At 34.0% G+C, this 17577-nt stretch overlaps 1 protein-coding gene across 1 annotated transcript; it reads left to right on the top strand.

Annotated features, from left to right (window-relative positions):
- The first annotated feature begins 1822 nt into the window (after window positions 1-1822).
- On the top strand, window positions 1823-4350 carry LOC113507285. Its single transcript, XM_026890147.1, has 2 exons — window positions 1823-2126; window positions 2396-4350. The coding sequence occupies exons 1-2, from the start codon at window positions 2108-2110 to the stop codon at window positions 4348-4350; spliced, it is 1974 nt and encodes a 657-aa protein (XP_026745948.1). The 5' UTR covers window positions 1823-2107.
- The last annotated feature ends 13227 nt before the right edge of the window (window positions 4351-17577 follow it).

Here is a 17577-nt window from a genome sequence, read left to right as displayed (position 1 = left end):
TTCGTTCAAATGTTTCTCAATAGTGTAACTTTCAAATATGACAAAAAATCTTTTTTTCTTTCTAAAATAAAAAATCACGCCTTATGAGATGAAAGGATAATCAAATAATGAAAGTTTCTTATTATTAGACTCGTGTTACAATCGTTGACTCTTAAAGTAGCGGAGGCTGTCCGTCGCTCACGACGGCGGATCGCCGACTGACCGGAGGAGGGCGATAACTGAATCTCAAACCGTTTCGTAAAAATGTTTATAAAAAGATTAACTTTTAAATTTGACAAAATTTCTTTAATTCAAGTATCTTGTGACGTTAAATGAAGAAGGCCTTCTTATAAAATGAAATGGTAATTAATAAATTAAAGTTTTCTGTGATCAAACTTTTATAAAATATCAGCTCTTGAAGTAACGCAGGCTGTCCGTCACTCACGACGGCGGATCGCCGACTGATCGGGGGGAGGGCGATAACTACCGGCAAAATCGTACTCGTTTAAATGTTTATGAACTATTTAACTTTTTAATTTGACAAATTTTCTTTGCTTCCTGTAGCTTGTGATGTAAAATAACAAATCACAACTTACTGATGAAATGGTAATTGATTAATGTAAGTTTTCTGTTATCAAACTCTTGTAGATGCCGGTTTTTGTAGCAGCGCAGGCCGTCCGTCGCTCACAACGGCGGGACGCCGACTGACCGGGGGAGGGCTATAACTGTCTCTAAAACCGTCTCGTAAAAATGTTTATAAATAGTTTAACTTTTAAATTTGACAAAATTTATTTGATTCCTGTAGCTTGTGATGTTAAATGAAGAAGCTCTTCTTATAAGATCAAATAGTAATAAATTAATGAAAGTTTTCTGTTACCAAACTCTTGTAGATGTCGGTTTTTGTAGCAACGCAGGCCGTCCGACACTCACGATGGCGGGACGCCGACTGGCCGGGGGGAGAGCGATAATTGCCGCCCAGGCCGTTTCGTTCAAACGTTTATCGATAATTAAATTTAAAATTTGGCAAAATTTATTTCATACATGTAGCTTGTGATGTTAAATTAAGAGGTTCTTCTAATAAATCTATTTACGTTTTCTGTTGTCAAACTCTTGTAAATGTCGGCTCTTGAAGTAACGCAGGCTGCCCGTCGCTCACGACGGCGGATCGCCGACTGACCGGGGGGAGAGCGATTATTACCGCCAACTGCCAAGGCTTTTGGTCCAAAGGTTTATCGTTGGTTTAGTTTTAAAATTTACTTAATTCATGATATTTCTGATGTTAAATGAAGAAGCTTTGCTAATAAATTTATGTAAATTTTCTGTTGTCAAACTCTAGTAAATTCAGCTCTTGAAGTAACGCACGCCGTCCGTCGGTGACGGCGGGACGCAGACTAGTCGGGGGGAAAAAGATAATTACTGCCAAGGCCATTTTGTTTAAATGTTTCTCGATAGTTTAACTTTTAAATTTGACAACATTTTTTTGATTCATGTGGCCCGTGATTTTAAATTAAAAAGCTTCCCTTAAAAGATGAAATTGTAATAGATTAGTGTAAGTTGTATTTTATCAAACTCTGGTGTATGTTGGCTCTTGAGGTGACGCAGGCCGTCTGTCGCTCCCGATGGCGGGTCGCCGACTGACTGGGGGAGGGCGATAGCTGAATCTAAAACCGTTTCGTAGAAATGTTTATAAATAGTTTAACTTTTAAATTTGACAAAATTTCCTCAATTCATGTAGCTTGAGATGGAAAATGCAAGAAGCACGCTTTAAGAGGTGAAATGATAATCAATTAATGTAAGTTTTCTGTTATCAAGCTCGTGTAAATGTCAGCTCTTGAAATAGCGCAGGCCGTCCGTCGCTCACGACGCACACTGGGGCAAGCTGTATGAAGGCGATGCCCAAAATTGAATTTCTAAAATGAGGGTATTTCAAGAAACTTATGACAAAACATCAAAGTTCGATATATTTCGCATCACATAGCATTGATATTATCCATCCAAAGGTTATCAGTTCGCTAATATATTGCCACAAAGTTGATAGAATTGATAGTTGTTGCATTTGCACTATTTCGTCTGCGTGATTCAAGTGTACATAACTTCACTGTTATTGAAGTTATCCAAAAACTAAAATATGTCCAGTGAAGATCAAGGTCAGTACTATTATAAATAAAAGTCAAATAGGGCAAAAGTATTATATAATATTAGTAAATAACAATATATTTATTTTATTGTATTTTATAATTAAAGTAATGATATTTTAATTTTGCGCGAAGTTCTTTTGAAATGAATTAGTGTTATGTATAATACAAACCTTCATTTTTAAGAAACCAAACGCAATAGTGAAAGAACTTTGCGCAAATTCAAAATATTGCTTTCAATGCTATAACAGGCGCATAAGTATTTTTTTAATTATTTTCAGATATGTCGAAAAACGTCATTATCAGTAGAAAAACTTTAGTAGAAGTATTTTTTAAGAGTAAATATAAATCATTTGATAGTAAATTTAAAGAAATAATAGATTTTGTTGCTTCCCAAACGAATTGTCCTACGCAATCTCGTACAGATTTAACTTTACAACTGCGTAACTTCAAGCGACAATTTAACACGAAATGGTTACTACACGGTAAACATAGAGAAAGACTATTCGCTAATGAAAAGACTTGGTTGGATGGAAGTTGTAAATTTACACGTTTTGTAGTCATAAACTCAGGAAGGCCCACTTCAAATTTTAGTGACTCTAGCGAAAATTCAAAACGCAGAAAAACATCTAGTCTGCGTGCTGAGATGGATGCAGATTTTTTAACTTATGCAGCACAAATGAAGCTAAGGTCCTCAGGTAGAACCACAGAAGCACAAGTTATTAAAAAAATGTCAGTATGTCCCAAATACGCAAAAGACTGTTTTGACATATCTACCGAAATAAAGGTCAAGAAAATATCACCGCGGGAAGCACTTTCATTACTAATTGAGGCTCAACTATCTCGTAAACAATATGAAATTATCAGAAACTACGCTAAAGATATTTTTCCATCTTACAAGTTGGTGCAGGCAGAAAAGGCTCTTTGCTATCCGAAAGACGTTCAGGTTACAGAAACTGAAGCTGTCGTGCCCCTTCAGTCGTTGCTTGATCACACTGCCACTCGTCTGATACATTCACAAAAAAGTGTTCTTCTTACGCAGTCAATAAGCTCTTCGGATAAAATTGTATTGCATACGAAATGGGGTTTTGACGGAAGCTCCAGTCATACCCAATACAAACAAAAGTTTATTTCGGAGACTGCTGACGACAAATATATGTTTTTAAGTAGTCTCGTTCCATTAAGACTTTCGTATGAGAAAAATGATAGCACAGTTGTTTTGTGGCAAAATCCAAAGCCTTCTTCATCACGATTTTGTCGGCCGATAAGTCTCCAGTATCGTAAAGAAACTGATGAATTAGTCAAAGCAAAAAAACAAGACATTGATCAACAAGTTGAAAATTTGTCACCAACAAAGATTAAAGTGAATGAGAATGTATATGAAGTTGTGCATAAGGCTATTTTTACAATGGTGGATGGTAAATTATGTAATGCCCTCTCAGATACGAAATCTACATTGAAGTGTTATTTATGTAATGCCACCTCTAAAGAATTTAATAATTTAAATACTGTTCTGCAAAAACCCGTCAAAAATGATTTCATATCGTTTGGTTTATCAGTCTTACATTGCTGGATACGATTGTTTGAATTTTTTTTGCACCTTTCTTATAAATTACCCATTCAGGAGTGGCGTGTGAATAAAGAAAACAAAGAGACAGTAGAACAAAATAAAAAACGAATTCAGACTGAGTTTAGAAAACAACTATCCCTTATTGTAGACAAACCAAAACCTGGCTTTGGCAACAGCAATGACGGGAATGTGGCACGTATTTTCTTCCAAAACTTTGAAAAGTCAGCCGCGATAACACAGATTGATTCGCAGCTTATAAAACGATTCTACATAATATTGCAAACGATATCAAGTGGGTTTAAAATAAATTCACACAAGTTTCAAACATTTTGTCATGAAACTGCTTCTCTTTACGTAAGTCTGTATCCATGGATGCCAATGACACCTACAGTCCACAAACTTTTAATACATGGCCCTGAAATTGTTACCCAAGCTTTGTTGCCGATTGGTCAACTCAGTGAAGAAGCCCAGGAGTCTAGAAATAAGGATTTTAAAACGTACCGAGAACGTTTTAGTCGAAAAACATCCAGAACTGAAAATCTCATAGACATCATGAATCGCTTGTTCATATCCTCAGACCCCATCTTAAGCCTGATGCGCAAAGTGCCTAAAATGAAACGAAAACCCTTCGATCCGGAGGTTATTGAGATGTTAGAAGAAGAATAAAGGTTAATCATTAAGTTTATTACACTACTAACATTTTGGGTATTGCTTCCATATAGCTTGCCCCAGTGTGCGACGGCGGAACGCCGACTGACTGGGAGGAGAGTGATAACTACCGCCAAAACCGTTTCGTTCAATTTTTCGATAAACATAAGTATAATTTTGACTTAACTATTTGACATTACTATACTTAAAGATGTGATTCCACCGAAGGAGGATTGCATAAATCTCTTGCCATTTAATCTGAATTCTATAAAATGCATCTTTAATTTCTTCAGTTTAATCTTTACTGAAGCTGTTAGAATCTTGTATTTCAGTTATATAGTGAATAATTGTTACAATTCTAAAGGTCAAGGCAAAATAAGTCAAAGCTTGATAATAAATAAGCTAGTTTTCTATTCCTTCGTTTTTATTTGTTAATGCCAATCTTGCTAGCATTTATTTAAACTGATCATTTAATCGTAAATGATCTAAAACCACGGTATTTAATAGCTTAGGCTTGTAATTTTTTTAAGATAGAATGGCACTTTATCATTGAAATCAAATTAATGTCAAAAAAGGCTATCAATTATAAATTTCTCTTTCAAAACCTCTGACTCAAAAATTTGTTTTTACAACGTAATAACAACTTCCTTTAGGATTTCCTACTTTTATTTCCAGACGCTAAAATAAGTTTTATGTTTAAGGACAAGAAAAAGTAGGGACTGTGGTACGAGGAACTGCAAACGAATGCCTCGGATAGCAATTAAACTGCCATCTGAAACAAACTTATTTAAATAAAGAAGTTCATAGAGTTTCTGTAGCGATATTCTTTTGACTGCTCGGTCTATGCTATGTCTAAGTCAGATAACGTTTTTGGTTCTTTGACTAAGAATTCATGGTTAATAGCAAAATGCTCACCATTCCTCCTTTTGAGGAACCTGGATGTCCATTATTGCTCTAGCAATACGGATTTCTTAGTACAGCAAAACCTATTTCGTCGTATAATTAGACAATATGACGTATTTTTGCCATTTTTTGTTTTATAGTTTACGAGACATGCATCTCTTCCACCTGTGACGTAACGAGCTTGTAAAATGTATACACCTTCATGACGTCACGATCAATTTATGACGACAAAATTTAACACTTTATGTTTTGCAGTAAAACAGAAAATACTAGTATCCATTTTTATGCATTAAACTCCAAGAAGAAACCTGATAAATTTACATTATCCGAATTAAATTAAAAATGGCTCTGGAATGTTACTTCTTTCGTTAATTAAAAACAAAAGCAGTTAAGTTGATACCTCATCCATGTAGCAATGACCTAAGTAATATAAATATTAGGTTCTACGAACAACCGAAACCATATAATCCACTTAATAAATAACAGGATATAAGGCACCGCTAAATATTATTATGATGGACACTCTTGGGAAATACGTTGTAATTTTGCGATACCATTTCCAACGCTTCGTTTCTTTCACCCACTAACTTAATGATAGCCATAATAAAATTACACGACTATTGTTAAACAAAACGTATAATAAACATGATAAAAAAGACAGTCGTTCCTTTCGTAGAAATATGTTAGCAAAGCTCACGGATATCTTCAAATTACTTATTGCCATCAAAGATTTCCATTTTTTTAGTTGAAATTACTCAAAATCACAATAATCAACTTAGAAGCTACGCAGGCAAAAATTAAATCTTTGACAACATTAAACAAAACCGTGAGCTTAGTCTGTCAAATTGGCATTTATCAGTTGAAGATTAAATCAGTATTAGGGGAACTTCGACGATCCCTGAATGCATTTACATTTTGCCCCATTTCGGGCACCAAGTAGCGATGAAAGCAAAAACAGCAGGTCTCTCCGGCAGGCAGTATCCGAGGCTCTCCAGTAAAGACGGCGTCTTCGTCACTGAATCACGGAAATCAGTGAAGTTTATCACCCCGTCCAAGTCTGGATCCATGCGTTTTAACATGATATCAACCAACTCCTGTAATGTTGAAAAAAACTTAGTTATGATTAACCAATCGATCTCCTATTTTCCAACTGACTGGTAAGCAGAAATAACTTTTCTGTTCCCCATTTTACTAAACTCAATTTCAAATGTAGCGAAGCAAAAATGTAACGCTCCGAGTTGCACAATTATGTTGCTTAACCCTCAGGTACTTGAGCCTCTCTACTAAGTTAGAACATGAAACGTTTATTCGTCTCTATGTGCATATAAAAGGATTCCCGCGGGGAAATTGTGTGCTACGCCATAGCTCTTTGCTACGCCATAGCTCTTTGCTACGCCGTAGCTTTTCACTACGATTGCGTTCGTAGTCCAACCCTGACTTGTCCGTAGCGGACTTAAAATACATAAACTCGTAAAAGTTTACAGAGACTAGTTTGTGTTGGAACAGATGTTACGTGCCGCCCATTCATTTGAGGGAACGTTCAAATGTAGTGAGTGAGTGGAATTAAGTTTAACTGGTGGGAAATTTGTTAAAGCTGACAGTTCTAGAAGCCTTTTAAGAGTCCTCCTAATTGAGATTGTTGATACGCAGCAGCATACGTAACTGCTGTACTTGGCTGTTTTTTTAAACATACATATAGTATTTTCATATTAATTTAATACTTATAGCTAAGATTCTTATCGTATCATAACTAATCACTATATGATTTGTTATGTTTTGATCAATTTTAATGCAAAAAAACAATATTTCCCTAATCTACAACAAGTCAAATTATAAGAAACAACAATGTTATTTTTAGCACCGCAAGGAAAACCCGCAAAAATGTATACTAAAAAACATAATCAGAAAAAGTTCTGATCGTAATTAAGTTTACCAACATCAAGCCCTACAAACACTCGGCTCGGCTATTTAAACTTTAAATAAAACTGTAAAAACTGTAAACCGTAATTAATCTTAAGTTGTAAATTATGAAATTGTAGAGTGGCAAGAGCCAAGTAGGAACATCGCGTAAAATTCGCAGCCAGTTTTCATAAGTTTTGAAAATATTGTGAGCCGCAATACAAATTATAATTTTGTGAACAATAATCCTGCTTGTTCTACGGTCATATTTCTGTTGTTAGATTTGCTACAAAACTGCAGAGCAACAAAGTGGATAAAAAATATAAGAAATATATTTTCATCTCAAACTAACCGTTGCAATTCAACAAAGCTTTCTACTACTATAACGTTTCTTGGTGGCCTTTCTTACCTCATTAAAAACACTGTGGCAGTTGTCATAGCAAGATGACGCGCTACATATTATAGACACATTTTCCACGACTACTGGCTCTACTTCAAGATACAGAGCGGCATCTCTTTTCCATGACTACTGGCTCTACTTCAAGATTCTCTAGTAGCAGAAGAATTTGAAACCTTCTACCAAAATCTATACTTGACGTAAATTTACGTTAGTTACTGCGCTTGCATCCCAAATGTAGGTACGAGCAGTATCTTTGAATTATGTTACATAGTACGGAATGCATTATCTTAAGATATAGTAACACTATTAGAATAGAGCTTATGCGCTAATGAAGACGCGATGCGTATACTGTTAGATATTACTCAGTTGCTTCTCGTTAACCTAACTTAACAAGATCAACGCCAGGTAAAAGCGTATGTTGGAGTAACGGATAAATTAAATTATTGCTACAAGGATAAATTGGAATTATGAATAGTTTGATTCATAACAGCGAATATACACTGGATTATTTTCTTGTAAAGTAAAGTTGATACGGTCTACAGTTTAGGTTAAAGCTCAATTTTTTTACCGTATCCTTGAAATGTTTCAGCCAATAAAAAAATCAGCAAACGGCAATTAGCATTCACATATGCCATTTTTTCAACAATGATCGATCATTTAAGTTAAAACCATTGCTCGATAGCGAAAATGAATACAAAGAACATTTTAATAAACGTTTCAAAGTGCTATTAAAAGTAAACAATCTAGTCTCTACTATTTCTAGTTTCAAAAGGATACAATCGAAATGAAATCATTATAGTAAAGTTAAAGTAAGTAACTTAAAGTTTTGTGAAAAAATTGGATGACTGCGTTTATATATTGTAAGTATTCAAGTAAAATATTCAAACTAGAATAAAGTAAAAAGAAAGTAGTCGGCGTAGCAAATAGCTACGACGTAGCATATCAATTCCTGATTGCTGTCTGCTCAAAGTGGAACTTAAAAAATACAAATTTTGATACTGTAGAATTCTTAACAGTACAATCAGTTTGATTATTCATCTTACAGAAGACGTAACACGAAGTCAAATTTAAATACACATGTTTATACGAGCATCAAAGGATGATTTTATTTAAGAGAACATCGATTAAGATCGCTACGCCACAAAGATCTTATGCGCCTACTTCAGGGATTGTGTTTGCCTTTCATTATAGAGCATTATTCTCTTAAGCTACGTACCGTATGTAAACTTCGAAGGCACTAGCTTATCGCTTATTTCTACAAACACATGAAATCTATTTTTAATTTACGATTACTTGTATTTAGTTAATATTCTCCGTGTAATAAGTAGGTCTGTCTTTTCACTCATCTGACATTAATAATGTTATTTCAAAAGTTTGTGTATGTCTAAATTACTTAAGAAAATACATATCAGACTCCCGGAAAAAAGCTAGTCAATAATGTAATTATATTTTTAGACGGTAAAAGAAAAATACAGCTAACATTCTTTACATATCCGCCATTTTAGATAACTTTCTGCAGCTCTTTTGGTGGTCTAGGTATAAAAACAAAATAGTTTGTTTTGCTTGTGATATTAAATATGTAGACTCTGTAAACGAACTGCTCCAATTGCTACTTAAAGTTATGAAAGTGTATTTGCAACCCATTCAATGATGCTAATGGTTGTCCAGTACTTAGTCACAACTAAGACAAGTTGCCGTTAGTTCCTCTGTGCTCAAGAGCTTAAAAGACCTAAACTTTGTCACAAGCGTAATTATACAGTACCAGGTAATACATCAACAATTTTACTTGAAACAATAAATATCTTAGTTGTTATAATATTGCTTTAAATATATGGAAATTAAGCACATTAGAGATCACAGGAAAAGGATCAATATGAGAATAGAACGACCAATAATGAATTACAACGTGTCTGAGTGAACAAACGATTGAGCAAAAGTAACACTGATGGTTTAAAATAAAATACGGTGTAGACGATAAGAGTATATAATATTTTGTGGTATATAGGATGCAAGTATCTTTTCATTATTTTCAGTCATCAGAGACTGACTGAATTTAACATGTGCAAGGCTTACAGTGCAAATAAAGCTAATACCTCATCATCATCTCAGCCTATATCTGTCCACTGCTGGACATAGGCCTCTTCATACGTTCTCCAGCGCAACCGGTTCATTGCTTTATGCAATACCTATTTTAGTACAAATTACTAAACACATTGTGAAAATAATAATATCCTTTGAAAATGGAAGCGTGTCGAGTTTCACATGAGTTATATTTCGTACACATAATATCAATAAGCGGGAAAGAACGTCCATATTACAATAACATATTAAACAGTGGGTACTTTGTGAAGATATTTGCTAATTTTCAATATATATAAAGAAAAGTAGGAGCTTTAAAAGCTCCTACTTTTCTTTGGTGTTGTAGAAACAAGACGAAAATACGCTATGTGGCGTATCCTCATGGCGTAACCTCGTGTATCCCGATCTGCTCACACTGTGCGAGTATTGTAATAAAGTTATGTTTTGATGTAATTCAGGCAAGTGTCGAGTCGATAAGAACACTCGCCCTGACCTACATTCCAAATATTAACAAAGGTGCCTTAGTGCAGCGTTTGTTTAATGCAAAAATAACAGGAAAAGTATCTAGAGTTTCCTTGCGAGCTTCGCGTAACTTAAACTAGCCATATTTAAACTTGTCTCGTTTTAATGAGGTTTATATCTGAAAGAGTTAATGTTTTTTAACTGAACTTGTAGACCGCAATGAAGAGTAATTTTAAATCGTTAATCTCTACTTTATAACTATGGACATGGTTTATTATCGCGGATCATTATTGACACAATAAAATCGTTTTGGTTCGATAAAGTACTTTTGAGAGCACGGACAATAGTTTATAGGAATGCGAATAATTTTATTCTAAATCCAAGTCCTTGTTGAATTTTAATGAATTATGTTCATGTAATAATGGGGTGGTTTAATATTGATATGATATAAGGTTTTCAATTTGTAGCTTTACCCTTTAATTATATTGCAAAGATTAGTACATGTATTAATTCAAATACATCAGCTGCCTTCCTTTCAGCCACTTGATCAAATTAAGTCACCGGCGTGCTATAGCTCCACTTTCTGTCCCGGTCAAGTCAAGTCATTATTTCGCTGATTTTATTAAATTACCCAAAAGGGAAGCCATCGATAAGTTTAAAGTATGTTTGAAAGTACAAAACACACACAAGCATTTTTAAGAAACAAAAATCTTACTATTAATACGGTCATGGTAAAACAACCTTTACTGTAATGGTGGCATAAACTGCGATGCCAACTAAGATATTGACAGGAATTAAATCACAAACGTTTGAACTACGCGGGGAACGAACCCGCGACATGTCGCGCACAGTGGGTTCGGCGTGGTGACCTTAGCCACTCCACGATCCGTACACTGAATCAGTCAGTTCTAATACATATGTAACATAGTATTCCATTACGATGTAAGGTGTTATAAAACCTGAAAAATGTCTAGGGACACTCTTTACAAAATGGTGCTTAAAAACTTTTTAAGTAAAATGTAGAGTCCCGCGGTACTAAGAAGATGAGGTTTACGTTATACACACACCGAGCGTTTTGTTACTTAGTAATGGTAGGTGGTAGACAGAAATAATTCCATATCAAGGACATTTCTAATGCGATTTTCTAACAATTATAATATAACAAAGGTTCATTTCGGTAAGGGAGCCAAAAACTACAATTTATAAAATAAGTCAACATTAGGCTTGAGCACAACTTCTTTTTATGAGCTCTTTCAACACATATAACATACACTAGGACATATACTTATACTTATAAACATACACAAATAAAAGCAACGTTATTGTGGTCTGATAATAAACAATTACAATATTTTTTATAATAAGCCTCTTACGCTAATAGTACCAAGAAATACGTCCAAGTTGTTGCTAAGTATTGTTTCCAAATCTTATATTGTTGAAATTGTTAGTACTTAGTTCTTAGAATGATATAGAAAAACACGGTTACTGTGTATCATTTATTTTCTGAGAATGTATCTCATTGAATTATAAACCTTTACACGGTGCTGTAGTTCAAATACGAGTAAAAAAATGTAACATAAATTCAATATACGAAGAATTGCAAATAACAATTTAAAACGATAGGCCATACTTCTAAATTTAAAGCTATGAAAACTTTCGGCATAATTTTTACGAAGTTCACGAACAATTTGTTCGGATTCTTCTCGAACCGACTAACAGCAAAAAAATTGATTACCTAATAAGCTTTAACCAGCCTCGACCCGAAACGTTAGTATTAATTAACTGTTATAATATCTACAACACACGGTATTGACATGCGGTCAACCGCGTGGAATAGTGCGCAATTGAATACATGCGGTTTGCAATTTCATTGATTTTTACAGCTATGTTACATAGTTTAGATGTTATTGAAATCCCGCCTGGGTTTAAGGGGCTCTTGGTTACACACATCATGGGAATCAGGTCATGCGTGTAGAGCGTACGTTTCCATTTACCCGATCCACGCTCTTGTTAGATTGCATTGTTGTGCATCAATACGAAATAGAGGGCAAACGTTAAAATTCAAACAGAAGTGTCACTGTCATTTACTATAATTTAGTACTAATTGCTGATGAGCAATTAAACATTTAACTGTCATTAAAATTTTTAGACTTAAAAACAATTAAAAATACTAAACCTTAAGCCAGAGGTGTTGAAAGAAAAAAAGAATTACTTCCGGTTAAAAAATCAAAACGTCTTTTAGTTCCAGCTCCGTATTACCTTTTTCACAACCTTATGGAACAGAAATAACTGAATCTTCTGCTTTAACGTCATCAGAGGCAGTGAGCTGTGACGGCTTTGTCGACACCTTAACACAGAGAACTCCAGATTAATCGAATATTCCGCATTCCATTATCTGTACAAACTTCTGTCTGATCTTGGAATTATGATATCCTTTGCGATCAGATCTGCAGGCGTCAGATTCACAGAGTTCTGGAAAGTATTTGTGAAGTAAGTCCGGTAATATTAAGCCATTAACGTGGATTAGCGTTCATTTGAATATACAAAGACGAATAGGTATATAATAATTTTAAATCTATCGAAATAACATTATTTTTTTCCATTTGAAATGCCTTTTGACGTTTTATAGTCCAATCAATAACGGTCATCTAACATCGTTTAAGCGCATTTTCATTGTTGTTTAGAGCTCATATTCGTATTGCGTAAGATTTTCGAAACGCATGCCATAGGATATCATTATACATATGTATATATGATTCATAGAACACTAATTAATACATTTGGTCGTCCCGAATTCAGTTATCCCTGACACACATAGATTTAACGGAACAATTGACGATTAATTTCATTGTTCTGTTTTTGGAAGTACCCAGTTTTAGGTTAACAACCATGTTATCGACTAATTTGCCTTAAATCGTTAAGATAAATATTTTATCTAAAAGCATCAACAACTATGTAACAACTTTGTTTAACCTTGACTCAACAAATATTATGTTCTCAGGCTGCAGCGCCCCGCATGTGGCTGAAAGTAAAGTACATATTTTCATTATATTATGAGCGGAAAAGCTGCTAGGAATTTGATACCGTGTATAACTTTATGCATGAGATAATTAATTACCAGGTGAAGGTCTAGGTCCTAGCAAGTAGGTTAAGTTAACTTGATAAATATATAAAACTAGTTTACTGGAACCTTTTATCGTAATAAGTCACATCATGATTAACTTAGTGTAAGGGTAAACAGCGATTTTTCAAAGTATTGTCATGTATCGTCCAACTTACTTTTAATGCAAAACTAACGAGCAATCTAAGAGTTAGCTTCTTTTCAAACGTAACAGCTTCATAGTGATACAAATATTTTCTTTGATTGGCATTGCGAATTCGAGAATTTGATTAACAGTAGGGTCGTACAAATACGTCACGAATTCATCTGAACTGATTATGAATTCATATTGTATTTATTTATTTACCATTTTTTACAGTTCTCGTTTTATACGTTACCAAAAAAATAAGCGTTTTAATTTTGTAAAATGTCATTAAAAAAGTCATTTGAAATGGTGGCTGTACCTTTTATACTTGCAAACATTAGTACGTACCTACTAAGTAAAGATTAGTTCTTGTATTCATATACGTGAAACATTTGTGTCTCTCGGGTAAATAAGGCCCAAAGCGCAACAAAAGCTTATTAAGGTGCTCGTGGACCATTGTCTGAGGGTTAGCCACTCATTATTATTCCCCAGAGCTGCCGGCAAAACATCAAATTACACGTACATTTTAGTAATGGAGCGTTTTAAGGTATTACAAACATTTCAAATGGAGTCTGAATGAAACCAAGAGTGTTGTTGTTTCAGCTTAATTTTATTAAATATAATTTGAAAGTTATTATAATTATGGTAAGTGATTATTAAGGCGCGTTCTAGCCAGTTGAGGCGGTGATATTAATGAAGCAGCGGGCAGGGATTGGAAGAGGAGAGCTCCGCGATGGAATATTTCCAGCATTGGACTGACACATTGTTACAACATCTTGTTTCATGGTCTAACTGGGGAAAAATTCATTGAAATGACAGTAAACATAACACATCTAGTCTTCATGTCACCCGGCAAGTGAATGTTGTACTCGCGACATTTAGGGTTAGGTATGAGAAGGCTGAAGGAAAATTTAAAAAATGAATACACATAAATAAACTTAATAAACGTAAAAGGCCATTATCAAAAATATAACAAAATTCTACTTATACCGTGCCAAAGCGAACGGTGGACGGCATTAAATCATTTAATTTTGTCACCGCAAAGATAGACACGAAAAAAGTCTAAACAGACAGCATTTTAACATTTTAGCACTAAACATGTAAAATAACGCCGGAACACGTTCACAAAATCTGAGTAAGTTAAACAATACGCTACCTTCAATCATTTTAATCCAAGTGGTGGACACATATACCACCTACTTTCACTGGCAATTTATAAATATTTAGGACCAACTCAGAAACAAAATTAACTTAAAACCTTTTAGTGATCATTTTAACAGTAAGACCATAAACAGAGTTCAAAAGAACCAACATTGTTTCTTTTTTAATTTAGTATAAGACCTTTTTTTTGTTTTACTTACGCACTGAGATTACCATATCAATAATGGCATAATTCCACAAAGTATTACTACACATTCAGCGAAACAATAAATTAGAGTAATGATATTTGACATATGCGTGATTCATATTCAAACACTTCTTCTTAAAGTCCAGCGCAATATTCACAGGCCCCTAACTTAAAATTCTAATATCAGTTTTGGGATATAAAGGATTCCCTCCGTAAATATTTAAATTTAAAAAAATCACCTTTTAGTTGTTAGCAGTTGTTGGTATTAAGTAGGTCATACTGAAAACTTAGAGAGCTTCAACAGTCGTCTAATAAACAAATACTGCATGGCAAAAATAAATGTTCTTTAAGAAATAAATATTAAAACCGAGGAACATTTTTAATTTAGAGCCACTTTGTATGGATGCCTAAAGTTGTCGTCCTCGGGTAGTTTCAACAACTTCCCTTGCCGTCTTCGTAAATGACGTCTATATACCATTACTTTGCCAGTAGACGAAGCACTACGATATTTTATGCGTTATTTATTTTTCATTTGAAATGCCTGCTGGTTATTTTGTAACGAAAATGAATAAATTACGTCAGCGTTTCCAAGTAGGTAATTGAAACAATTAGAGATCGCAGTGTGTCTTTATAAACACAATACGAATCGAAGCCACATCAATCAAACGTCTGAGTCACTTTTGAATGCTTTGACACATCAAAGAACGATTAGGAGCTCGGCGTTTATTCATATAATATATTTTTCCTAAGGTTTCTTTCAACTTGAGCTGCGTTTACAGAGATGAGATTCGTAATAGCGAGCACTGTCAATAACATATCTTTTTCTTGTTCCCGCCCGCGAGTAAGCACACGCGGTTTGCACAAGCGATTTGATAGGTATAAATGCAATATTTTATGACAAACTTTTATCATGATACCGTGGGAAAGGAAGCAGCGCAACTTACACAGATTTGTATTAAACACATCTACGTTTTTCATGTAGTTTTTTTTTTATTACAGCTAAGCAGTAAAACAATGGAATTACTAAAAGAGTTTATCAACATCAAAAAGTATGTTTTTGGTATTGATAAGCTAAAACGTAAAATACCATTGTCTATTAAGTTTTTAATTAAAAGAAACGGTTCACCTCTAGGAAATTGGTTGAGTTGATTCAATCATATGGGCTGTTTAATAAATAGATAATAACCTGATTCTTGATCTGTAAAATTCAGTGTACTCGTACATCTGCAAAAGCAGCAGAAATACATAGTAGTCCGTACTAGTAGTAAAAAAATTGATATATTAAACGTTGTCGAAAAAGTCTGTTAAAAATTAACTAGGTTACGACGCCCGATGTACCTACGGACGTTGTGAGCTGAGCAACGATCAAAGCTTTACAAAAGTCTCATGCACGCGCACGTTTGAGGTGGGCCAAACACCTAACTCATTTTGTTGTAACATAAGGCGCAACCGTCAATCCTTTGGCTTTTACACTTTTTGAGCATGAAAAATATGTAAGGCATGATGACTCGTCTTACTACTCCTTTTTACCCGACTGCCAGGAGGGTTATGTGTTTAGCACGTATCTTGTATGTATGTAATATTCTTTATTACCTTGTATCTCTAGAACCGTTGAATGGATTTTCACATTTGAGGTATCGTTAGATTTGTCTTAATAGCCCGAGTGTTCTTAGGTGAAATATAAAAATAAACAATATAGCGGTTGTTTGAAGCCATAATGTGAGGAAATAAAAATAAATCTACCAAGCATATTAAGTGGGGTATCAAAATGAACGATTTTAAACCCTGATTCTAAGTATGTACATAACTTGCATTTTTATTATTAAATAGAACGATAAAAAAATAATAAAAAAAATTGCTAAATCAACCACATGACATAAACTCATTTAAGTAATTAATCCGGTTACGTAATCTTTCTTACCTAAAAAGACATAAATAAAATAATAATTTAAAAACAAAAAACCCGCCTGCTCGGATAACTACAATTAAAAATCAACTGAAACAAGACAAAGATCGGAGGCATGAAATTAAGTGCTTCTATATGATAAATTATTATCTCTTTGCGCATGCCTCCGACTGCAATTCTGTTTTGAATTTTTATCTTGTTTCAGTCTTTTCAGTTGATTTTTAATTGTAGTTATCCGAGCAGGCGGGTTTTTTGTTTTTTAAATTATTATTACTAATTCTGATTAATTTCATATAACAATAGAAGTTTGAAAAATCAAAAGGGCAATAGATTTTTTTATATTAACGACTGCTGCTATAAGTAGGTAAAGGTAAAACTAACATTCTCGTTTGTATTAACAATTGTCGTCGCAAGGACTTTATAATAGTTCTAAGAATTAACGACATTTTACTCATTTACACCCAACGAAATGAAATGAAATGAAATGAAATCATTTATTCTGCAAATAGGATATTTCATCACTTTTACATGTCTTTTTATGAGAACGCTGGAGCCGACATTTCCTATCTGACTACCCTGAGAAGAAATGTCGAAACAAACTCAGGGGTCGTAGTCTCTTTTAAAGTCCAGCCAGTTTTAAAATGATAGTAAAGTGTATAAGTTAATGCAGAGTATTTCAATGGAATGGATAATAATATACCTGCAAATTAATAATATACCTGGTTTATACTTACAAATATATATATATATATATGTTGGAAAAGATAAGAAAAAACGCAAATAAGTTGCAAATTGGATTAAATAATAATTAATATTAGTAAAAATAAATTCATGCAAAAGCACAAAAAATGACAAAACTGTAAAAGATTATATGCAAAAGCACAACGACTGTTTATACCCAAAATTCTACTTGATTTTGCACGTGTATCTTTTCGTAAAGCGACAAGTCCAATCTTACACAGTCGCTTTACCTTTTAATAATAAGGCTACAGTGACATTTAAT

Source organism: Trichoplusia ni, unplaced genomic scaffold (genome assembly GCF_003590095.1).
Source record: "Trichoplusia ni isolate ovarian cell line Hi5 unplaced genomic scaffold, tn1 tig00001370, whole genome shotgun sequence".
NCBI lineage: Eukaryota > Metazoa > Arthropoda > Insecta > Lepidoptera > Noctuidae > Trichoplusia > Trichoplusia ni.
The sequence above is the reverse complement of the archived record's forward strand: the minus strand, read 5'-3'. Positions and strand labels throughout refer to the sequence as shown.